This window comes from Mustelus asterias, chromosome 3 (genome assembly GCF_964213995.1).
Source record: "Mustelus asterias chromosome 3, sMusAst1.hap1.1, whole genome shotgun sequence".
NCBI classification, from domain to species: Eukaryota; Metazoa; Chordata; class Chondrichthyes; order Carcharhiniformes; family Triakidae; genus Mustelus; species Mustelus asterias.
Window position 1 is genome coordinate 10969777 of NC_135803.1, and position 24002 is coordinate 10993778.

The 24002-nt window shown below is 46.6% G+C and overlaps 1 protein-coding gene across 1 annotated transcript in view; it reads left to right on the forward strand.

The window, feature by feature from the left end:
• LOC144485380 (putative G-protein coupled receptor 149) overlaps window positions 1-4898 on the forward strand; it is a 41562-nt gene extending 36664 nt beyond the window's left edge. The window contains exon 4 of the mRNA XM_078203572.1: window positions 4326-4898. Within this exon, the coding sequence (XP_078059698.1) occupies window positions 4326-4898 (573 nt within the window). The remainder of the gene's footprint in view (window positions 1-4325) is intronic.
• The last annotated feature ends 19104 nt before the right edge of the window (window positions 4899-24002 follow it).

The following is a 24002-nucleotide window of genomic DNA, read 5'->3' on the forward strand; positions in this document are numbered from 1 at the left end:
TTGGGACTGCAATTGTTTACGATTTACATAGATGATTTGGAGTTGGGGACCAAGTGTAGTGTGTCTAAATTCACAGATGACACTACGATGGGTAGCAGAGCAAAGTGTGCGGAGGACGCTGAAAGTCTGCAAAGGGATATAGATGATCTAAGTGAGTGGGTGAGGGTCTGGCAGATGGAGTACAATGTTGGTAGATGTGAGGTCATCCATTTTGGTAGGAATAACAGCAAAATGGACTATTATTTAAATGGTAAAAAATTGCAGCATGCTGCTGTGCAGAGGGGCCTGTGCAGGAATCTCAAGGAGTTGGTTTGCAGGTGCAGCAGGTAATTAAGAAGGCAAATGGAATGTTGTCCTTCATTGCTAGAGGAATGGAGTTTAAAAACAGTGAGGTTATGTTGCAGCTGTATAAGGTGCTGGTGAGGCCACACCTGGAGTACTGTGTACAGTTTTGGTCTCCTTACTTGAGAAAGGATATACTGGCACTGGAGGGGGTGCAGAGGAGATTCACTGGGTTGATTCTGGAGTTGAGAGGGTTGGCTTATGAGGAGAGACTGAGTAGACTGGGGCTATTCTCATTGGAATTCATAAGAATGAGGGGAGATCTTATAGAAACATATAAGATTATGAAGGGAATAGATAAGATAGAAGCAGGGAAGTTGTTTCCACTGGCGGGTGAAACTAGAACTCGGGGGCATTGCCTCAACATAAGGGGAAGCAGATTTAGAACTGAGTTGAGGAGGAACTTCTTCACACAAAGGGTTGTGAATCTGTGGAATTCCCTGCCCAGTGAAGCAGTTGAGGCTACCTCATTGAATGTTTTTAAGGCAAGGATAGATAAACTTTTGAACAGTGAAAGAATTAAGTGTTATGGTGAGCGGGTGGGTAAGTGGAGCTGAGTCCACAAAAAGATCAGCTATGATCTTATTGAATGGTGGAGTAGGCTCGAAGGGCCAGATGGCCTACTCCTGCTCCTAGTTCTTATGTTCTTATTTATGCCTCATCCGATAGCAGTCGTGTTACAAAGGCGCAGACACATAGCGACCAGGGAGAAATCTTGATTTTATTTTTATTCATTCGTGGGGCATGGGCCTCACTGATTAGCCAGCATTTATTGCCCATCCCCAGTTACCCTTGGAGGGCATTTGAGAGTCAAGTACATTTCTGTGACTCTGGAGTCACAGGTAGGTCAGACCGGGTAAGGACGGCAGATTTCCTTCTCTCAAGGACATTAGTGAACCCAGTAGGTTTTCAAAACAATCGACAATAGTTTCATGGTCATCAGTAGATTCTTAATTCCAGATATTTTTTATTGAATTTAAATTCCACCATCAGGTTTGGCAGATGGGATCAAAACTTAGAAAACAACGTTAATGTTAAAGCTGATAGTTTTTTGAAAAAAAATCTTGTCGCTAGAAATTCTTCCGTCTTGTGAGATTTGTGAAGTGAATCGAGAAAATGAATGAAAGATGAATAGCTCCTCGGAGCAGCGAAGCATCCTAACTGGTTTCAGCTATCTCAGTTAGACTGATCTGGCTGTCAGGCACCACCATTGGCTCTCATGTAATATTGACAGCATCTCTCCCCGGAGACAGGCAGTCACTGAGCTATTCGATCTACATCAGCCATTTATCTTCAGAAACTCTTTGTCAGTGCTTCAGCTTGGCATTTAGGAGCTGTTGCCAGCTGCAACGCCACAAAAAAAAACCCAGCCACCTTGACCCCCCTCAGTGGGGCGTGTTTCATCATTGCCCTTCTAAATAATTTCTCACTGCCTGAATGAGAGCTGTCAGCCTGCTAAGTCAAGGACGGAGAATAATTGTGTCCACTCCACAGAGATTCCACTGTTAGACGCTCCTGCTAAAATATTTAACATAGAGGGAAGAAATGGAAACTTAGGAAAAAGAATCACAAGGACCTGATTAATAACAAAAAAAGGCAGGTTGTACAATACGGTGAAATGTGATGCCGAAAGGCAACTTAGCTTGATTGGCAGAAATCCCGGTTTTGAGATAGGTCAAGGGTCAGTAACCTACAACCCCAGAGCACAATGCAACTTATTAAGGATTCACGCGTATCCCCTGACCCTGATCGATCAAATCCATTTTGATGGGAATTGAATGGCTTGTTTTATTTTTAAAAACCTTTCATTAACATCGTCCGAGTGAAAAAGTGTCATTCATTTAACAACCGTTTTATGAATATTGGGTATCAATATAGGGCACAGTTTCAATTGAGGATGATACAAGATGAGGAACCGTTGTGAATTGTGAGGGGAATGGTGTAGAACTTCAAAAGGACATAGACAGGTTGGTGAGATGGGTGGACAAGTGGCAGAAGAGTTAATGTAGAGAAGCTTGATTTGATTTGATTTGATTTGATTTATTATTGTCACATGTATTAACAGACAGTGAAAAGTATTGTTTTTGCATGCTATAGAGACCAAACATGCCGTTCATAGAGAAGGAAAGGAGAGAGTGCAGAATGTAGTGTTACAGTCATAGCTAGGGTGTAGAGAAAGATCAACTTAATACAAGGTAGGTCCATTCAAAAGTTTGATAGCAGCAGGGAAGAAGCTGTTCTTGACTCTGTTGGTACATGATCTCAGACTTTTTTATCTTTTTCCCAACGGAAGAAGGTGGAAGAGAGAATATCCGGGTGTGTGGGGTCCTTAATTATGCTGGCTGCTTTTCCGAGGCAGTGGGAAGTGTAGACAGAGTCAATGGATGGGAGTGTGAAGTGATTCATTTTGATAGGAAGAATGAAGGAGAGAAAATAGAAATGAAAGGATACATTTCCAGAGGGGTGCAGGAGCAGAGGGATCTGGGTGTATAAGTACATAAGTCATTGAAGATGGCAGGGTGGCACGGTAGCACAGTGATTAGCACTGCTGCTTCACAGCGCCAGGGACCCGGCTTTGATTCCCGGCTTAGGTCACTGTCTGTGTGGAGTTTGCACGTTCTCCCCGTGTCTGCATGGGATTCCTCCCATTCTGAAAGACGTGCTGGTTGAGTGCATTGATCCGAACAGGTGCCGGACTGTGGCGACTAGAGGAATTTCACAGTAACTTTAAGCCTTACTTGTGACTAATAAATAAACTTTACTTTATTTTACTTTAGACAGGTTGAGATGGTTAATAAAGTATACTGGGCTGTTTGAGTAGGGGCATTGAGTACAAAAGCAATGCTAGCATTGAATGGCATCTCTGCAATACAGAAGGTGGCCTTTCGACTCATTGAGTCTGTACTGACCACAATCCCACCCAGGCCCTATTCCTGCAACCTCACGCATTTACCCTGCTAATCGCCCTAACACTAGGGTCAATTTAGCATGGCCAATCAACCTAACCTGCACATTTTTGGGATGAAACCGGAGCACCCGGAGGAAACCCGCGCAGACATGGGGAGAATGTGCAATCTCCACACAGACAGTGACCTGAGGCTGGAATTGAACCTGGGTTCCTGGCACTGTGAGGCAGCAGTGCTAACCACTGTGCCACTGTGCCACCCCAAATGTTGAACCCATATAAAACAATGGTTCAGCCTCAACTGAAGTATTGTATAAGTTCTGGGCATCCTTAGGATGGATGTGTAGATATTAGAGAGAGTGCAGCTAAGATTCAGGAGACTGGTTCCAGAGATGAGGAACTTTGGTTACGTAGGGAAACTGGAGAAGTTCTCCATGTAGAAGAACAGGTTTAAAGGAGGTATTCAAAATCATGAAATGTCTGGGCAGAGTAGATAGGTAGAAACTGTCGCCATTGCTGAAAGAATCCAGAACTAGCTTGCACAGGTTTAAGATAATTGGCAAATGAAGCAATGGCGACATGAGGGAAACCTCACTCTGTGCAGCAAGGGGTCAGAATCTAAAATAGACTCATGAGCATGTGGTAGAAGCAGATTCAATTGGGCAGCAAGAGGGAATTGGATTATTATCTGTGAAGGTGGAATGTGTAGGGCTGTGGGGAGAAGGCGGGGAAATTGCTCCTTCAGACAGGCAACACAGACATGCCTTCTCTGCTTTAACCATTCTCTGTTAATCTCTATGGCACTTGTCATGATGAAGGTGTAGAAATTTACAGCACTTGCTAAGGCAGAGTTGCATGAATCATGCAGCAACTGAAGATGAGGAAGAGATAACCTGGAATTGTGAATTGCCACAAGTTTCTGAATGATTTGTGGAGCTCTTTAGCCTCTGCTGTAACAGTCTACGTAATTCTAACGGCAGTGTTGGTGACTGAAGGATTTGTAGTGATGAATGCATCTTGTCCTGCTGTCCACGAACTTGTGGCCACAATGACAATTTTCTTTTCTTCCTTCCTCCAGAGACCAGGTGGATTGTCTATCCCACTGTGTGCCTTCCAGGGAATGGTCTCACTGCACGCTCCAACCACTGGCAAGACCCTCTCCTTATCCACATACGAAATCAGCGGCGAGGGCCGGAAGATAACTCCGGTGGCCAAGAAGGTCGAGGTGTATCGCTCAAAGAGTGTGGGTCATGAGCCCAGCGCTGAGGACACGCCAGGCAGCCTGGCCGACACCAGTGTCAAAATCCACTTGGAAGTGCTGGAGATCTGCGAGAATGAGGAGGCCTTAGACACGGTGTCGATCGTCAGTAATATCAGCCAGTCCTCGGCGCAAGCCCGCTCGCCTTCCCTGCGCTACTCGCGACGCGAGAATCGTTTTGTCTCAGTGGACCTGGCTGAGTCGGCCTCCTACTCTCTGCTCATCCCCACCGGCCATTCCGGCAGTGACATCAACATATCGATACCAGACACGGTGGAGGCTCACAGACAAAACAGCCACAGACAACACCATCACGGATCCGGCTATCAGGAAGAGATACAGCTCCTGAACGAAGCCTACAGGAGACAAGAGGAAATATCTAATAACTGCTGATTGCTGACGGAGCCAGTATTTCTCATGTGTCATTGTAATGGAGTGTATATATGTGTGTGTGTGTGTGTGTGTATGTATGTGTCTGTCTGTGTGTCTGTTTGTGTATGTATGTAACTGTGTTTGTATGTCTGTCTGTATATGTATGTGTCTGTGTGCGTGTGTGTCTGTGTATGTATGTGTCAGTGTGTGTCTGTCTGTGTATATATGTGTGTGTGTGTGTATCTGTGTGTGTGTCTGTTTGTGTATGTCTGTGTATGTGTCTGTGCGTGCATGTCTGTGTGTCTGTGTGTGTGTGTCTGTCTGTGTATATATGTGTGTGTGTGTGTGTGTGTGTGTATCTGTGTGTGTGTCTGTTTGTGTATGTATGTGTCAGTGTCTGTGTGTGTATGTCTGTGTGTGTGTGTGTCTGTGTGTGTGTCTGTGTGTCAGTGTCTGTGTGTGTGTGTGTCTGTGTGTGTCTGTGTGTCAGTGTCTGTGTGTGTGTCTGTGTGTCAGTGTGTGTGTGTATGTGTGTGTGTATGTCTGTGTGTCTGTGTGTGTGTGTATGTCTGTGTGTGTCTGTGTGTGTGTGTGTGTGTGTGTGTGTGTGTGTGTATGTGGGGTGCACTTTCTAATCTCACCACTTAATACTTGGAATCAGATCGAGATCCAGAGGTCTCTTCCTTCTTAGTTTCAAACTATTCATTTGATACATAGACAAATATTTCGTCTAATTTGGGTGACTTCTGTACGGATTCACTTCATGGTTAAAAAAAGATGACGGACTGGGATTCTCCGACCTCGCCCATGGCTGGGGTTCCCCAGTCCCACTGTAGTGAACGGAGATTTGGCTGAGTGCCAAATGTCACGGTAGCACAGTGGTTAGCACTGCTGCTTCACAGCTCCAGGGACCTGAGTTCGATTCCTGGCTTGGGTCACTGTCTGTGTGGAGTTTGCACATTCTCCTCGTGTCTGCGTGGGTTACCTCCGGGTGCTCCGGTTTCCTCCCACAGTCCAAAGATGTGCGGGTTAGGTTGATTGGCCATGCTAAAATTGCCCATTAGTGTCCTGAGATGTGTAGGTTAGAGGGATCAGTGGGTAAAATATGTAGGGATATGGGGATAGTGCCTGGGTGGGATTGTGGTCGGTGCAGACTCGATGGGCCGAAGGGCCTCTTTCTGCACTGTAGGGTATCTATCTATTCTCCAACCTCGCTGGCAGTGATGATGGGGCGTGAATGTCCATAAAATTCCAGCTGATATATTCACAGCTACAGTGTCATGGCATTCGCATATGTTTTTTCCATTTTCTTCAAGATCGACATTTTATGGGCTTGAATCCTCTTTGCATTTTGCTCCCAAATGCAACCATCATTTGGAGGCAAACCAATGTGGTGGCTTGAAAGATGGCAGAATTTTGGCCATCAGTGATTAATGCCTATAACTGCCAGACAGCCAAATCTCCTTTGTCTGTCCTCTGTCTGAATGAAATCACTCACAACACTGGCCCTGACTCTCAGGCATGTGCTTCCTCCAAAAACATTTGTTTGGGACGAGGTCTCTGACCTGATTTCAAGGCAGAACAGAAACCAAATGCTATTTTTCTGATCTGTTCATTGTAATATTTTGAGAGTTTTCAAAGAAAATCTCTCCACTGAAACCCGCTCTGTATTATCTGTTTCATTTAATGCATTTTTAAGGCGTATCAGTCACATTCAACATTGGAAAAGCTTTTTAAACATTTATAGCGTAAAACTGAACAAAGCGAGGGTCAAAAATATATATTGACATACGAACTAGGAACAGGAGTAGGCCACTCGGCCCCTCGGCCCCTCGAGCCTGCTCCACCATTCAATGCCATCTGCCTGTAACTTCAACCCTATTGCTGAAATTCTACCGCCCCGCCCACGGGAATCAGAGCAGGCAAGGGGCGGACAATGGGAAGATCCATTGACCTCGGGTGGGATTTTCCAGACTTGGGTCGAACGAGGCCGTAACGTCCCTCCCCATATTCTTGCCTATGGATAATCTTTCACCCTCTTGTGAACCAAGAATCTATCTAGCTCTGCTTTAAAAATATTCACAGACTCTGCTTCCACTGCCTTTTCAGGAAGAGAGATCCCGAGACTTATGACCCTCTGAGAGAAACCATTTCTCCTCATGCCTGTCTTAAATGGGCAACCCCCTCTTTTTAAGCAGTGACCCCCCTCATTCTAGATTCTCCCACAAGTGGAAATATCCTCACCACATCCACCCTGCCAAAAACTCCACAGGATCTTAAAGATTTCAATCAACTCGCCTCTTACTCCAGTGGAAATAAACCTAACCTCTTCAACATTTCCTCATAAGGCAACTTGCCATTTCTGGTATTAGTCTAGTAATTTAGTCTCCGAACTGTTTCTAATGCATTTACATCTTTCCCTAAATAAGGAGACCAATACTATAGTTAATACTTCAATGTGGTCTCACCAATGGCTTTGTATAATTGAAACATAGCCTCCAGCCAGTGTGACATTGGTCTATTTTTATCCATTCCACACCAAACTCAATTCCATTGACTCCAATCAAGCTGAGAATCAGATGTTTCTGAGGGTGGCATGGTGGCGCAGTGGTTAGCACTGCTGCCTCACAACACCATGGACCCGGGTTCAATTCCAGCCTCGGGTCATTGGCTGTGTGGAATTTGCATGTTTGCCCCGTGTCTGTGTGGATTTCCTCTGGGTGCTCCAGTTTCCTCTCACAGTCTAAAGGTGTGCGGGTTAGGCTGATTGGCCATGGTAAATTGACCCTACTGTCAGGGGGATTAGCAGGGTAAATATGTAGGGTTACGGGAAATAGGGCCTGGGTGGGACTGTGGTTGGTGCAGACTCAATGGGCCGAATAGCCTCCTTCTGCACTGTAGGGATTCTATGATATGTGTTGTTTAAAGGTGCCAAATTCAAGACTCTGTCTCCCAGCACAATCTGTATCCAATTTCATTCCCAATGGGTCTGATGTGTGTGGATGATGGCAGCATGAGCAGAAACGGTAAATTTTAAGACTCAAAGAAGAGGTTTGGCATTTCATTCATTCCCTGGTGCTCTGCACTGACTATTTCCCAATTTACACTGATTCTAAGTCCAAGAGAGAGTCACCACACCTGAAATAGGCAAATTCAGTTTCTACCCAGGCAAAGGCACACCAGGTGCCAGGCCAGTGCTGTGCACCATGAACGAGAAGTCTGTCCATGTGGAAAATGACAAGGAGTTGCAGGAGAATTACAACTTTTGAAATGTGGCTTTGGGAAAGGTTCCTTAGAATCAGCTGGACTGAGAGAAGAACCAATGAGTTTGACTGCAGGGACATTGAAGTCCCAGCATCTTATCGGCCTATAACTGGAATGAAGAAGTGGAATAGAGAAAGTGTGAAGACTGGAAAAGGCAGGATGAGAGTCCGGTGTCAGTGACAATAGATGGTGAGACATCAGATAAGGACATGCCAGGTTGCAGAAGGACCAGATGAGTGGACCACACCAGAAACTGGATGGAGGGAGGAATGACAGTGGTGTGCAGGAATTCAGTGAGCAGAGAGAAGCCTACTGCCCCCCATGGGCTACAGCTCGATAAGGAACGAAGAGCTGGAGGTTGGTCATACTTGACATTAGGAAAATGAAGGAAACATTTGCTTCATTTTCAGGTCTATTGTCTGGTTTGCAGCCAAGGAAGAAACTCCAAGTGTTTTGCCGCTTGTCTTTTGCCAGAATGTCAGTGATGGGGAAAGAGTTGCTAACAGCACAAAGTAATATTGACTGATTCACTTGACTGGACGAGTAGGGACTGGCTACCACAAGACCAATTGTTCTCATTCTCTTCATGATTGATCTAATTCCTGTGTTTCAGATGATTGAAACATTTAATAGGACAGATAGAGAAAAAACAATGCCGGCGGATGCAACCAATCCTTTCAAAAAGATTAGATTTTTGTTTGAATTCCTTGTGGTGTCCTCTATCTCTGTCATGGGGTGGGGAATATGGTCACACTGTAACAGGAGGTGGCTTTTTTTTATTCATTGGATGTGGGCATCACTGGCTGGGCCAGCATTTAGTGCCCATCCCTGAGTCAAACACCCTGTGGGTCTGGAGTCACATAGAGGCTACAAATTTCCTTTTCTAAAGGACATTAGTGAACTGGATGGGTTTTTTATGACAAATGACAATGGTTTCATGATCATAGTGCAGAAGAAGGCCATTCACCCCATCGAGTCTGCACCGACCACAATTCCACCGAGGCTCTATCCCCATAACCCCATGCATTTACCCTAGCTAGTCCCCCTGACACTAAGAGGCAACTTAGCATGGTCAATCCACCTAAGCCGCACATTTTTGGGCTGTGGGGTGAAACCCACACAGACGCGGGAAGAATGTGCAAACTCCGCACAGACAGTGACCCACACCGGGAATTGAACCCAAGTCCCTGCTGTGAGGCAGCAGTGCTAACCACTGTGCTACCATTAGATGATGACCAGATATTTATTGAATTCAAATTTCACCATCTGCCCTGGCGGGATTCGAACCCAGTCCCCAGAGCATTATCCTGGTCTCTGGGTTACTAGTTCAGCGACAATGTCACAACGCGACTCTCTGCCCCTTGACTTTGATCCACCATTACATTGGATCATGGTTGATCTGCATAGGAACTCCTTCAATCTGGTATTGGGTCCATATCCCTTTATACCCTTGCTGTCAATCCTAGTTTTGACATTTATAATTGACTTAACTTCATAATTTTCAGATGGAGGTTCAGATTTCAAAACCCCTTACCGTGAGTAAATGCTTCCTGGCAATAACCTTGAAAAACTTGGCTCTAATTTTAAGTTTATAGTCCCTAAATCTGGACTCCCCCATGCCAGAGGGAAATAAGTTTCGCTATCTGTCCTATTAAATCCTTCAATCATCTGAAACACATGAGTTAGATCAACCATTAAGAGAATGAGAACAATTGGTCTTGTGGTAGCCAGTCCCAACTTCGTCCAGTCAAGTGAATCAGTCAATATTACTTTGTGCTGTGAGCAAGCTGCTAATCCACTGAGAGATATTTGTGCCCAATCCCACCAGTATCAACATCTCTGTTTCACAAGTGTTTGGAGGCAGCCAGTTTGTAGATGACTTACCAGTCAGAAGGGCCAGAATTGACTCTCAGATCGTGACCATCTTTTGTAGTGCTTAACAAAATGTCTCATGTTTGTTGTTGACATAATTATTCGTAACACCATAAGATATAGGAGCAGAATTGGGCCATTCGGCCCATCGAGTCTGCTCCGCCATTCAATTATGGCTGATTTGTTTCTCAACCCCATTCTCCCACCTTTTCCCCATAACCTTTGATCCCCTTACCAATCAAGAACCTATCTATCTCTGTCTTAAATACACTCAATGACTTGGCCTCCACAGTGTTTTGTGGCAATGAATTCTACAGATTCACCACACTCTGGCTGAAGCAATTTGATTAGATTTGACTTGATTTATTATTGTCACATGTATTAGTATATAGTGAAAAGTATTGTTTCTTGCACGCTATACAAAGCATACCGTGCATAGTGAAGGAAAGCAGTGAGTGCTGAATGTAGTGCTACAGTCATAGCTAGGGTGTAAAGAAAGATCAACTTAAAGCGAGGGAGGTCCATTCAAAAGTCTGACAGCAACAGGGAAGAAGCTGTTCTTGAGTCAGTTGGTATGTGTCCTCAGACTTTTGTATCTTTTTCCCGATGGAAGAAGGTGGAAGAGAGTATGTCCGAGGTGCGTGGGGTCCTTAATTATGCTGGCTGCTTTTCCGAGGCAGCGGGAAGTGTCGGCAGTGTCAATGGGCGGGAGGCTGGTTTGAGTGATGGACTGGGCTTCATTCACGACCCTTTGTAGTTTCTTGTGGTCTTGGACAGAGCAGGAGCAACACCAAGCTGTAATACAAAACCAGAAAGGATTCTTTTTATACTGCATCTCTAAATGTTGGTGAGAGTTGTAGTGGACATACTGAATTTCTGTAGACTTCTGAGAAAGTAGAGGCGTTGGTAGGCTATCTTAACTATAAGTCCTACCATTGTACTCTGAAATCGGCCCCGCAGGTGGAGGAGGTGGTTAGGAAGGCGTATGGTGTGCTGGCCTTTATCAATCGAGGGATTGAGTTTAGGAGTCTGGGGATAATGATGCAGCTATATAAGACCCTCGTCAGACCCCACTTGGAGTACTGTGCTCAGTTCTGGTCGCCTCACTATAGGAAGGATGTGGAAAAGATTGAAAGGGTGCAGAGGAGATTTACAAGGATGTTGCCTGGATTGAGTGGCATGCCTTATGAGGATAGGCTGAGGTAGCTCGGTCTTTTCTCCTTGGAGAGACGAAGGATGAGAGGAGACCTAATAGAGGTGTATAAGATGTTGAGAGGCATAGATCGGGTGGACTCTCAGAGGCTTTTTCCCAGGGTGGAAATGTCTGCTATGGGAGGACACAGGTTTAAGGTGCTGGGGGATAGGTACAGGGGAGATGTTAGGGGTAAGTTTTTCACACAGAGGGTGGTGGGCGAGTGGAATCGGCTGCCGTCAGTGGTGGTGGAAGCGAACTCAATACGGTCTTTTAAGAGACTCCTGGATGAATACATGGAGCTTAATAGGATGGAGGGTTATAGGTAGGTCTAGAAGGTAGGGATGTGTTCGGCACAACTTGTGGGCTGAAGGGCCTGTTTGTGCTGTAGTTTTTCTATGTTTCTATAGTGTCGGCATGGAGGGACCAGGACAGGTTGTTGGTGATCTGGACACCTAAAACCTTGAAGCTGTTACCCATTCCTACTTTGTCCCCATTGATGTAGACAGGGGCATATCCTCCACTACACTTCCTGAAGTCGATGACTATCTCCTCATTGAGGGAGAGATTATTGTCATCGCATCAGTTCACCAGATTCTCTATCTCATTCCTGTACTCTGTCTCGTTACTGTTTGAGATCCGACCCTATGGTGGTGTCATCAGCAAACTTGAAATTCGAGTTGCATTCTAAAGGCTCATCCCTTTGTTCTGAGACTGTGCCCTCGGATCCGAGTTTTGCCTACTAATGGAGACACCTTCTCCACGTCCACTGTATCCTGTGAGACCAATCATCATAACGGCTGGAAGTCTGCCTCTTTTCCTTGCCCCAGGCTTGATGTGGAGTGGTGCCCCTCAAGGTATATAACCAATTGTCTTTCTCGAATGGAGAAAGGTGCCAATGATCCTTTATGGATTCTGGCCAATTGAGGAATGTGTTTGAGCTGAATCATAGAATCGGAGAATCATAGAATCCCTGCAATACAGAAGGAGGCCATTCGGTCCATCGAGTCTGTACCAACCATAATCACTTTGAATTGAATGAGCTGAGATTACAGCTGGAAAATGGCTACATAAATGAATGGTGAATAATGCAAAAAATGAAATATTACCAGGTTAAAGAAGTAATTACAGATCTCCAATCATGGCTGCGCGTGATTATGGTCATAGGGAATGGCATGGAAGGTTGGTGTTGGTTTTGGTTTTTCTGACTTTGTTTTTAAAACTGTAGTGGCAAAACCAGGAAAAAGATACAAAAGTCTGAGGTCACATACCAACCGACTCAAGAACAGCTTCTTCCCTGCTGCTGTCAGACTTTTGAATGGACTTACCTTGCATTATGTTGATCCTTCTTTACACCCTAGCTAAGACTGTAACACTATATTCTGCACTCTCTCCTTCTCTATGAACGGTATGCTTTGTCTGTATAGCGCGCAACAAACAATAGTTTTCACTGTATCCCAATACATGTGATAATAATAAATCAAATCAAATCAGAGCCATGGCCAAATGCCATCGAGGTTAAAGAGAATGCGGGAGGAGAGAAGGTTAAAGCAAATAGTTCGTGACAATATTGCTTGCTGTTTAAAAGCGCAATAGGCTGTCGGGATGTCTACGGGAGTTGATAAGCGCCAATGTCTGAGGGTTAGAATTTGAACATTTGCTGTTGCATTTGGGTGAAGTCAACTGTAATTGTCAGTGTGGATATTTGTGAACATATTGTGATGAACTGTGCTGTGCCTGTATCAGGTGTTCTATATGATGGGTGCAAATGGGCAACCCAGCCTGTAGATGTATCGCGTAGACTGGAATTGGGTTGGGCACATAGTTGTCTTTGGGACAGAGTTGCGGGAGAAGGGCGGTGGTGCAATCATGGATTGTGCGGACAGAATTTCAACAACAAGTTGTTAATTTTACTCTGAATTCAGTCCACGTTGAGCAAGAGTTATTTTTCATCCTGCTGGCCAATAATTCAGTAAGCTGCAGTCATTTCTGGTGGCAGAGGCCTGAATAATGTCTCATTGTTTCCAACATTGCAACATGGTGCAATCTGCAATGATCAATGAACATTCGCTCGTATTTTCACCTGTGAATGATTAATGTGGATTCATGTTTTATGAGTCACTCGTTCGGTTTCTTCAACTCATAAAAATAGGTTTTACAGACAGAGCTTCAGATAATATGAAACACAAAATGGTCAGTTCTTCTGCGTCAGGAGATGCTGGGGTTAATAATCCATTAGGATTCTGAGAGGCTTTCATCATGATTACATAGTTTGATGCTATAGAAACAGCATCAGATGATTTCTATTCCTCAAAGCTTTGCGGCGTGGTGGTAGGGGCGGCACAGTGGTTAGCACTACCGCCTCACGGCGCCAGGGACCCAGGTTCAATTCCAGCGTTGCGTTACTGTCTGTGTGGAGTTTGCACTCTCTCTCCGTGGGTTTCCTCCGGGTGCTCCGGTTTCCTCCCACACGCCAAAGATGTGCAGGTTAGGTGGATTGGCCATGTTAAATTGTCCTTCAGTGTCCAAGCATGTGTACGTTAGGGGGATTAGTGAGATAAATGTGTGGGGTTCCGGGGACAGGGCAGGGGGTAGACCTGGGTAAGATGCTCTGTCAGAGAGTCAGTGCAGACTCAATGGGCCGAATAGCCTCCTTCTGCACTGTCAGGATTCTATGATTCTCAGCCTTGGCCTTCCCTACGGTTTGCATCACACTTATCGAACATTTTAAATGTCGGCTGGAATTCTCTGACCCCGTCCGTGGCTGGGATTCTCCAGTCACGCTGCAGTGAATGGAGATTTGGCTGAGTGCCAACTTCTGCATTCTTGATGGCAGTGGAGTGTTTGACATCGGAGAATTCCAGGCATCGCCTGCCCATGGGATGTGGCCATCATTGGCTAACATTTATTGTCCATACCTTTCATACAGATGGTGGATGGTGCCCAGAACACACTGCAAGTGGAGGTGGTGGATGCAGGCACATTAGCAACATTCTTGATAGACACATCAACGGGAGGTGAATAGAGGGATAGGAACCGCATATCAGTGCAGGTTTGGTGGGCCGAAGGGCCTGTTCCTTTGCTGTATTGTTCTTTGTTCTAAATGCCCTTGAGAAGATGGTGGTGAGCTGCCTTATTGATCCGCTGTGGTGTCGGTACTCCCACAGTGCTTTTAAGCAGGAAAGGAGCAGTGATACAGTTTTGGGTCAGGATTGTGTGTGGCCTGGAGGGGAACTGGCAGGTAGTGGTGCTCCCATGGATCTGCTGCCTTGTCCATCGAGATGAAAGAGGTTGCGGGTTTGCCGAAGGAGCCTTGTTGAGATGCTGTCGTGCATCTTATGGATGGTACACACAACAGTAGTGGAGGGAGTGAATGTTTAAGGTGGTGGATGGGCATGCTGTCAACTTCTTTAGTGTTACTAGAGCTGCACTCATCCAGGCAAGTGGAGAGTAATCCATCACATTCTTGACTTGTCCCTTGTGGACAGGCTTTGGGGAGTCAGGAAGTGAGATACCAGCTGTACGATTCCTAGCCTCTGACCTGCTCTAGAAACTATAGTATTTATATTTCGAGCCCAGCTCGGTTTCTGGTCAATGGTAACCCCCAGAGTATTAATGGTAGGAGATTCAGTGATGATAATGCCATTAAATGCCAAAGGACGATGGTTAGATTCTCTCTTGTTGGAGATGGTCACTGCCTTGCACTTGTGCTATGTGAATGTATGTGAGTGTTGGCGATTTTTTAAGTACTGTGGGAAATCATTTCTCTGTCACTATTAGTTGGCAATACACTTGGTTAAGTACTTTCAAATACCAAATACAAGTGCAAGACATTTCCTGCAACTGTGAGCTGCATGTGATGGGGGTGGAAGAGTGTGTCCCATCTTTCCCTCAGCGTCCTGGGAAGTTAAGTCAGCGAGAGGCTGACTCTCTGTGCGCAGTCCTGTGTGCTATGGGTGGGCTGAGGTATCTAACACTGGGACTTCTGCCCCTCACTGGGGAGAAAGTCCCACCCATGGGAGCTGCCAATCCCAGTTCCGGTCCCAGCAGCGCCCAGCGCGCATTAATGGACACGGCCGGATAACAGCCAGTCCCAATGGATTCCGGAGCAAGGTAAGTCTGGGAGATTGGGTGGTGGGTGGGAGGGGGGGAGCGGTGGGGAATGAGGGCCATGAGAATGATTCGTCCAGTCTATGGAGGGGGGGGGTGGGGGAGGTAAGATGGTGGGTTTTAGCGAGCAGGTGGGTAGGAAATAAAGGGGGTTCTTTCTTTGGGAGCTGCCCTCTGATCCACAAAGAGTATTCTCCCCCCAAGATAGTACCCCCCCCCCCCCACCCCACACTCTCTTGCTGCCTTTTAAAAATGTTTTTAAGAAAAATGGCCTCCCCATCCCTGCCTGACTGCTCGGTATTATGACTCATCGACATTCGGGCATGGGCAGTGTATTATTGGGTCATTTGGCTTCCTAACAAACTCTATTTTCCCTTGACTCTTTATTTAAATATGGCTGCAGGGCCGTCCATTTCAGTGCCCGCTCACCTACCATGTTATGGGGGACACCTGGGGGGGGTGGGCAGGAAGATGGTGGGTTGGCACCTGCCCAACTAAGTGTCTCCTCCCCGCCCCCGCCCCCCCCACCCACCCCCCGCAACCCCAACTGTAAACACACCTGAAAGGGCAGGTAAAATCCAGCCCTGTGTGAGACAGTGTTCCACCCCAGTGTAGCTGGACGGTTTCTTGATTGCTTTTTCAAGGGACATTATAAAGACACTTTTTAAACACAGCTCACCAGTCTCGCTAAATGGAGAACCTGGGGAAATCCTCCCACCGCATTCACATCCCAAATAATTGTGAGAATCATCCATTCTTGGCTATGTCGTGAGGACAGCACGGTAACGCAGTGGTTAGCACTGCTGCCTCACAGCGCCAGGGACCTGGGTTCGATTCCGGCCTCAGGTCACTCACTCTCTGTGTGGAGTTTGCACATTCTCGCCGTGTCTGCGTGGGTTTCCTCGGGGTGCTCCGGTTTCCTGTCACAGTCCAAAGATGTGCAAGTTAGGTTGATTGGCCATGCTAAATTGACTCTAGTATCAGTGGGATTAGCGGGGTAAATATGTGGGGTTACGGGAATAGGGCCTGGGCGGGATTGCTGTTGGTGTAGACTCGATGGGCCGAATGGCTTCCTTCTGCACTGTAGGATTCTATGATCGCTCTGTTTTTTTTAAACTGTTGATTTGGTGAATATCTGGCTGACACTCCATTCAATTTTGTATTTCAACAGGTTAATAAAGTTTGATTAATGGTATTTCTTGAGTTGCTGCCAAGCTAATCTGGCAACAACTGATGAATTGCCCTGTGATGGGGGTGCCATCACATACCTATCACTGCTGGAAGTGTTGATGTATCTGCTGCTCCTGTTGCCTTGTGGAATAAGTGATGGTCATGGACACCGGTCCTGAAGCTATCATCAATCTGCAAGATTGATTCAGACCTGAATTCTATCCTTCTTATAACAGAATACAATTATATTGATGTAACTTTCCCATCTCGTGCTCTCCTTTACTTCTCCTGATACTGAGACCAAATCGAACCACTTTTCGTTCCATGACACCAGTGGTCCAATTGAACCATGAACTACGAGAGTAAGAATACTATTTCAAAATGAGGTTCATAGAATCTTTCAGAGAATCCCTACAGTGCAGAAGGAGGCCATTCGGCCCATCGAGTCTGCACCAACTCGCCGACAAAGCACCTGCCCTGGAGCAATGTAACTCTGGAATCAGGGCTAATTGCTTTAGGAAGCTCTGCCAACCCTTTTCTCAAGAGGACATCCCACCTTAGATTGGATTGTCCGGCAGCTCTGAAGTCCCAAGCCGCAAGTGTTGGCCACTGCTGGAATTACAGGCAGTCCCAGCATGCCAAGGAGCCCAGGTAAGTCAAAGATCGTAGTCCTAGTGCAAGGGCAGCATGGTGGCACAGTGGTGGAATTTGCACGTTCTCCCCGTGTCTGTGTGAGCTTCCTACGGCTGCTCCAGTTTCCTCCCACAGTCTGAAAGACATGCTGGTCAGGTGCATTGGCCATGCTAAATTCTCCCTCGGTGTACCCGAACAGGCACTGGAGTGTGGCAACAAGGGGATTTAATTTCATTTCAGTGTTAAAATGTAAACCTACTTGTGACACTAATAAACTTTAAACGTAGGATGCTAAGAGGTCATTAGAGCCATAAAGGTTTACAGCATGGAAACAGGCCCTTCGGCCCAACTTGTGCATGCTGCCCATTAATTTAGCAATTTAAGTTTGTGTGGGGGATGGGAGGATGAGGACGGGTGGGTGGTGGATGGGCTGTGGAGTTTTAGATTACAGCCAAGCCTGGCCTGGTTTTCACCTGATAACCAGCAACCCCTGTTTCCACAAGAATTTGCCAGCAGGAGTCATTGGTCCATGGACACTGCGAGCAGTTGAAGCACAGATTTCATCACCACAGCTGAGAGTTAACTCTGCAAATGATAGGTTTCAGTATGGTTACATTCCAGCCTCGGCATTGTGCTAACCAGTCGTAGTGGGTGGCATGGTGGCACAGTGGTTAGCACTGCTGCTTCACAGCGCCAGGGACCTGGGTTCGATTCCCGGCTTGGGTCACTGTCTGTGCGGAGTTTGCACATTCTCCCCGTGTCTGCGTGGGTTTCCTCCGGGTGCTCCAGTTTCCTCCCACATGCGAGTTGGGTTAATTGGCCATACTAAATTGCCCCTCAGTGTCAGGGGGATTATCAGGGTAAATATATGGGGTTACGGGGAAGGAGCCTTGGAGGGATTGTGGTTCGTGAAAGGCCGAATGGCCTCCTTCCGCACTGTAGGATTTTATGATTCTAACAGCGGACCTCCTGGACTCTTTCGAAGCCTCTATCTCTGATGCTGCTCCTTTCCCATAACCAAGTGTAATTTAACTTTATGAAAAGTATTCAAGTGAATCTCTTAATGTTCATTAGGAGAGGAATCTCAAACGGGGATCCTTATTGCCTTTGCATAATTGGTTGCAGTTTGCGTTTCAATACCCCACTGATTGATGTTGGCTGTGGCTCAGTCGGTAACACTCTCACTCTGGGTCAGAAGACTGTGAACAGGATTTTGCAGCCTCTTTCGAGTGAGACTGGAAATTCCCGCCCGAGGTCAACAGACATTTCCGTTGTCCACCCCCTGCCCGCTCCGATTCTGTGGCAGGCAGTAGAATTCTGGTGTGTGCCTTCAAGCCTCACTCCAGGATCTGAGCTCATAAATGAAGCTGACATTTGAGTGTGGCACTGAGGGAGTGCTGCACTGCCAGAAGTTCCAATTTTCAGATGAGACACTAAAGTGAGGCCCCGTCTGCCCTTTTGGTTGGATAGAATAGAATTCATGTAATCCCTACAGTGCGGAAGGAGGTCATTCAGCAGATTAAATCTGTACTGACTCTCTGGCAGAGCAATCCCAACCAGGCCCTATCCCCGTAACCCCCTGCTAATCCCCCTAACCAACATACTTTGGGCCACTAAAGGGCAATTTGGCCTGGCCAATCCACCTAACCCGCACATCTTTGGACTGTGGGAGGAAACTGGAGCAACCGGAGGAAACCCACGCAGACACGGGGAGAATGTGCAGACTCCACACAGACAGTCGGCCAAGGCCGGAAGCGAATCTGGATCCCTGGCGTTGTGAGCCAGCAGTGCTAACCACTGTGCCACCACTATGCTGCTGCTCCCACCAACACCCCCCCCCCCCCACCACCCAAGATAAAACAGATTATCACATTAGTATTTCTGGTTGAGTAGAAATTGGTGGCTGCGTTTCCCTATACATGGGAACTGTGGTCATGCTTCAAAGGTACTTTGTTGGGAGTAAAGGAGGCACAGGTTCGGGGTGAGAGGGGGAAAGTTTAAGGGAGATGTGCGGGGGGAAGATTTTCACGCAGAGAGTGGTGGGTGCCTGGAACGCGCTGCCAGAGGAGGTGGTCGAATCAGGCACATTAGCAACATTTAAGAGGTATTTGGATGGGTGCATGAATATGATGGGAGTGGAGGAGTATGAACCGAGTAAGGACAGAAGGCTTTTTTTAACTTTAGTTAGGGCACCATGATCGGCACAGGCTTGGAGGGTCGAAGGGCCCGTTCCTGTGCTGTACTCTCCTTTGTTCTTTCATTAAAACTGGGATGTCCGGAGAATGTGAAAGATGCGCCGTCATCAAAAGCTAGAGGACACAAGAGAAGGAAAGGTCTTTTTATTGAAATGAATTTGAAGGGCTGAGAAGGCATTGCGTACACAGTTCGAAAACTAAGGCCGATAAATAAAAGAGAGTCTATTATTAGAAGCAATGAGCTGTCGATGACAAAAGATTCCTCCCTCAAACCTGGCAAGCTGCACAGGAATTCGACTATTTCTCAGCTCGATACACAGAGTGGAGCAGGGTGTGTGACGAGGCTGACCACTGATAGGCAGCTTTACCCTCAAATGTTGCTAACAATGCATGAGTAATTATGCTATGAGTCTCATCGCTGTAAGTTTAAGACCAGTCCCTCCTTTCCTTAACCAAAATAGAAAAAAGCTGGAAAATCTCAGCAGGTCTGATATGCATCTGTGGAGAGAGAATACAGCCAACGTCTCATAGAATCCCTACAGTGCAGAAGGAGCCCATTTGGCCCATCGAGTCTGCATCAACCACAATCCCATCCCCTTAACCCAATGCATTTACGCTAGCTAGTCCCCCTGACACTAAGGGGCAATTTATCAGGGCCAATCCACCCAACCCACACATCTTTGGACTATGGGAGGAAACCGGAACACCCGGAGGAAACCCACGCAGACATGAGTATAATGTGCAAACTCTGCACAGACAGTGACCCAAGCCAAGGAATCAAACCCGGGTTCCCTGGCGCAGTGTTTCAGCAGTGCTAACCATTGTGCCACCGTGCTGCCCTTTCTGATCCTTCGTGACAGCCGGAAGCGAACCTGGGTCCCTGGCGCTGTGAGGCAGCAGTGCTAACCACTGTGCCACCCTTTCTGACCCTTCGTCAGAGCAGGAAGTGATCCTGGGCCCCCAGCACTGTCCCTGGGCCCCTGGCGCTGTCCCTGGACCCCCAGTGCCATCCCTGGACCCCCAGTGCCGTCCCTGGGCCCCCGGCGCATCCACAGATGCTGTCAGACCTGCTGAGGTTTTCCAGGATTTGTTTCAGATTCCAGCATCTGCGGTATTTTGCCTTTATCCTCCTTTCCTGAATCTGTGCCATTTCCTTTTTAACAATTCCGTCAATTAAATCTGACCCATTCAGTGAACCTGTCTGAATGATCACCTGTGACCAAGTCTCTGTTGATTCACAGTTTCTGCATGGTTTTTTTAGTTTACGATTTTGTGTCGATCTGTATTTAAAACCTTGTGTGGTACAGCTGCAAGCACAATTTGTCCTTCTGCTGTTTTGACTAATTAAATGTATTAAAAAGAATAGAATATTCAGATTTTCTCTCTCCTGTGACTGATTTTCACCTCTAAACAAACAAAGAACAATACAGCGCAGGAACAGGCCCTTCGGCCCTCCAAGCCCACGCCGCTCCCTGGTCCAAACTAGACCATTCTTTTGTATCCCTCGATTCCCACTCTGTTCATGTGGCTATCTAGATAAGTCTTAAATGTTCCCTCTGTGTCCGCCTCCACCACCTTGCCCGGCAGCACATTCCAGGCCCCCACCACCCTCTGTGTAAAATATGTCCTTCTGATATCTGTGTTAAACCTCCCCCCGCCTCACCTTGAATCTATGACCCCTCGTGAACGTCACCACCGACCTGGGAAAAAGCTTCCCACCGTTCACCCTATCTATGCCTTTCATAATTTTATACACCTCTATTAGGTCACCCCTCATCCTCCGTCTTTCCAGTGAGAACAACCCCAGTTTACCCAATCTCTCCTCATAACTAAGCCCTTCCATACCAGGCAACATCCTGGTAAACCTCCTCTGCACTCTCTCTAAAGCCTTCACATCCTTCTGGTAGTGTGGCGACCAGAACTGGGCGCAGTATTCCAAATGCGGCCGAACCAACGTTCTATACAACTGCAACATCAGACCCCAACTTTTATACTCTATGCCCCGTCCTATAAAGGCAAGCATACCATATGCCTTCTTCACTACCTTCTCCACCTGTGACGTCACCTTCAAGGATCTGTGGACTTGCACACCCAGGTCCCTCTGCGTATCTACACCCTTTATGGTTCTACCATTTATCGTATAGCTCCCCCCTAAACTGGCATCATTGGGCGTTTTTGACTATTCAGTGTTAGCTCCAGGATATTGCACGTGAATTATCTCATGTTGTCCAAGGAGGACTTTTTCTTTAGGAGCTATATCTCACAGAAACAGAGCGGGAAACCAGAGCTTTCATGTCAGGCTTCCAATCACCTTATTTTGTCCTTTTCCTGAATTCGGTTGGGGTTTCTATCCGGAAATGTCAGCTCCTGTTGTTCACACTTCTACCTCTGAATTGAATGATTGCTTGATGAAGCTGCACGATAAACTTGAGGAGATATTTCAGGCAGAGGTGGCACGGTGGCACAGTGGTCAGCACTGCTGCCTCAGAGCATCAGGGACTTGGGTTCAATTCTGGCCTTGAGTCACTGTGTGGAGTTTGTACATTTTCCCTGCGCGTGGGTTTCCTCCGGGTGCTCTGGTTTCCTCCCTCACTGTGATGTGGAGATGCCGGCGTTGGACTGGGGTGGCTGCTGACATTTCCACTCCATCTGACGAAGGAGCAGCGGTCCGAAAGCTTATGGTATTTGCTACCAAATAAACCTGTTGGACTTTAAGCTGGTGTTGTGAGACTTCTTACAGTGTTCCTCCCACACTCCAAAGATGTGCAGGTTAGGTGAATTGGCCGTGCTAAATTCATAGAATTATAGAATCCTACTGTGCAGAAAGAGGCCATTCGGCCCATTGAGTCTACACCGACTGCATTTACCCTACTAGTCCCCCTGATACTAAAGGGCAATTTGGCATAGCCAATCCATCAACCTGCACATCTTTGGACTGTGGGAGGAAACCGGAGCACCCGGTGGAAACCCACGCAGACACGAGGAGAATGTGCAAACTCTACACTGACAGTGACCCAAGCCGTGAATCGAATCCTGGTCCCTGGCGCTGTGAGGCAGCAGTGCTAACTACTGTGCCACCCTTAAAAATTGGACAATTACTAGACTTTTAATTCCAGATTTTTTATTGAATTTGAATTGCAAGGTCTGCCATAGTAGGTTTTGAACGCAGGTCCCCTGCATTACTTTACGTCTCTGGCTGACTAGTCCAGTGACAATACCACTATGCTACTGTCTCCCCTACTCAAATTACCCCTTAGTGTCCCAAGATGTGTAGGTTAAGGGGGATTCGTGGGGCAAATACTTGGGGTTACGGGGAGAGAGTCTGGGTAAGATGCTCTGCTGAAGAGTTGGTGCAGACTCAATGGGCTGAATGGCCTCCTGCTACACTGTAGGGATACTATAATAGTTCCCTGCATTCTGGAAGATGGGCCATCATTTGGTTGAGGGATTGAGAGATCTGTCCATCTGCTGAAGTGGTTATTGAAAGTTCTGTAACACTTTTAAAAGGAGCAAGCAATATGATGAAGAGTGATACGGTTGGTTTATGAAGAGAGATATGGAGTATCAAAGCAAACAAGCGAATTGTACCTTTCTAACTCATGGGTTAGCTCTCAGCTGGAGATCCACATTCGAGGGAGGGTGCCATGGCATTGGAGACATCATAAAAGAGATTTACTGGAATGTTACTAGGGCTGTGGAACTTTTAGTTATGTGGAAGATTTAGAGAAGCTCTCATTGTTTCCCGTAGACCAGACAAGGTTCTGGGGAGCTTTAATAGAGATGTTTGAAATTATGAGGGGTTTTTATAGAGAAGATAGGGTGAAACTGTTTCCACTGACAGGGCGGTTGGGAACCAGATGTAAGGTAATGGGTGAAAGAATTAGAGGGGAGATGGGTAGATCTTTTCCAATGCAGCAAGTTGTTGTGGTCGGGAACGTCATGCCTGAAAAGACGCTAGAAGCAGATTCAATAGTAACTTTCAGAGGGTAGTGGATAAATACTTGTGAGGATAGAGCTTGAGAATGAATTGGACAACTCTTTCAAAGAACTAGTACAGCATAACTGGCCAAATGGCCTCCTTCCTGTCTGTCAGATTTAAGGAGAGGGGAGGGAATTTTAAATGCCAGGGATGATTGAGTGGCTGGGAGGGATGAAAGTCAAATGGGGGATTTTAGATCATGACCACAAACAGCCCAGCTCCAACGCACACACTCGGTGCTGCCTCACAGCGCCAGGGACCCGGGTTCGATTCCCGGCTTGGGTCACTGTCTGTGTGGAGTCTGCACATTCTCCCCGTGCCTGCGTGGGTTTCCTCCGGGTGCTCTGGTTTCCTCCCACAGTCTGAAAGACCTTCTGGTTAGGTGCATTGAACATGCTAAATTCTCCCTCGGTGTTACCCAAACAGGCATCGGAGTGTGGCGACTAGGGGATTTTCACAATAACTTCATTGCAGTGTTAATGTCAGCCTTATTCGTGATCAATAAATAAACTTTTAAACTTTAACTTACACACGAAGGCATGAATGTAACAAATTAGGAACATGCTCCATTATTTGATAAGATGATCATGGCCTCAACTCCACTTTCTTGCCTTTCCCCGTGCACCCTTTGATTCTGCTGTCAATCAAGAATCCATTTAATTCAGCCTTAAAAATATTTAATGATCCAGCCTCCCTGCTGTTTGGGGAAG